We start from the raw sequence: 577 nt of genomic DNA, 5'->3' as shown, positions 1-577 counted from the left end.
GATCGGCGCAAGTCGTATCGCGCACGCCCGAATATCTGTAGAGTGATAAGTATCTGAAACGATTGGATCTCTGTAACCGCTCGTTGGAGCGACCTTTGAAGTATCGACTGAGTATTAGAGTCTTATTACGGCTATTATTGCTGTAACGCTAGTCAGCGCTCTGAGTATATCTGTAACTGATTGAATCTAAGTTAGTCTTGTCGCGCTGAGTCTGGGATGGTTATTACACGCAGTGTCTATCAAGAGTCTGGTGAGCCTATAGTATCGCTAAGAGCATCTAGGATTCCTCGATTAAGGCCTAGATCATCCTCTGCTTCTTCTCTACAGCACAGGAACCATCATGCGTCCAACATAGCTATCACTGCTGACGTCTCATCAACCGTCCCACCCTCACAGAGCGCGCGCTTTAGCGCGCGCCATAAGGATAGGAGCGCCTTTTGAGCGCATAAGCTTGCCGTTGTTAAATTTAACCGATTTTTTCCAGGTTCGTTTGCTTCGACCGGGAGAGCGAGAGGCTGTATCGGGAAGTCGGGAGTTCGATCCCAAATCACGTGAATGTCTTTTACTTCTCTCGGCG

At 48.4% G+C, this 577-nt stretch overlaps 1 protein-coding gene across 1 annotated transcript in view; it reads left to right on the top strand.

The window, feature by feature from the left end:
• The window catches only part of Pmar_PMAR029616 (hypothetical protein), a gene marked incomplete at both ends in the record, with an annotated part of 1155 nt that extends 1098 nt beyond the window's left edge, over positions 1-57 (top strand). The window contains one exon of the mRNA XM_002779155.1: positions 1-57. This exon is cut by the window's left edge and continues 4 nt beyond it. Within this exon, the coding sequence (XP_002779201.1) occupies positions 1-57 (57 nt within the window).
• Positions 58-577: the final 520 nt, after the last annotated feature.

Source organism: Perkinsus marinus (assembly GCF_000006405.1).
Source record: "Perkinsus marinus ATCC 50983 genomic scaffold scf_1104296947766, whole genome shotgun sequence".
NCBI classification, from domain to species: Eukaryota; Perkinsozoa; order Perkinsida; family Perkinsidae; genus Perkinsus; species Perkinsus marinus.
This window is presented reverse-complemented; position numbering and strand designations above follow the sequence as displayed.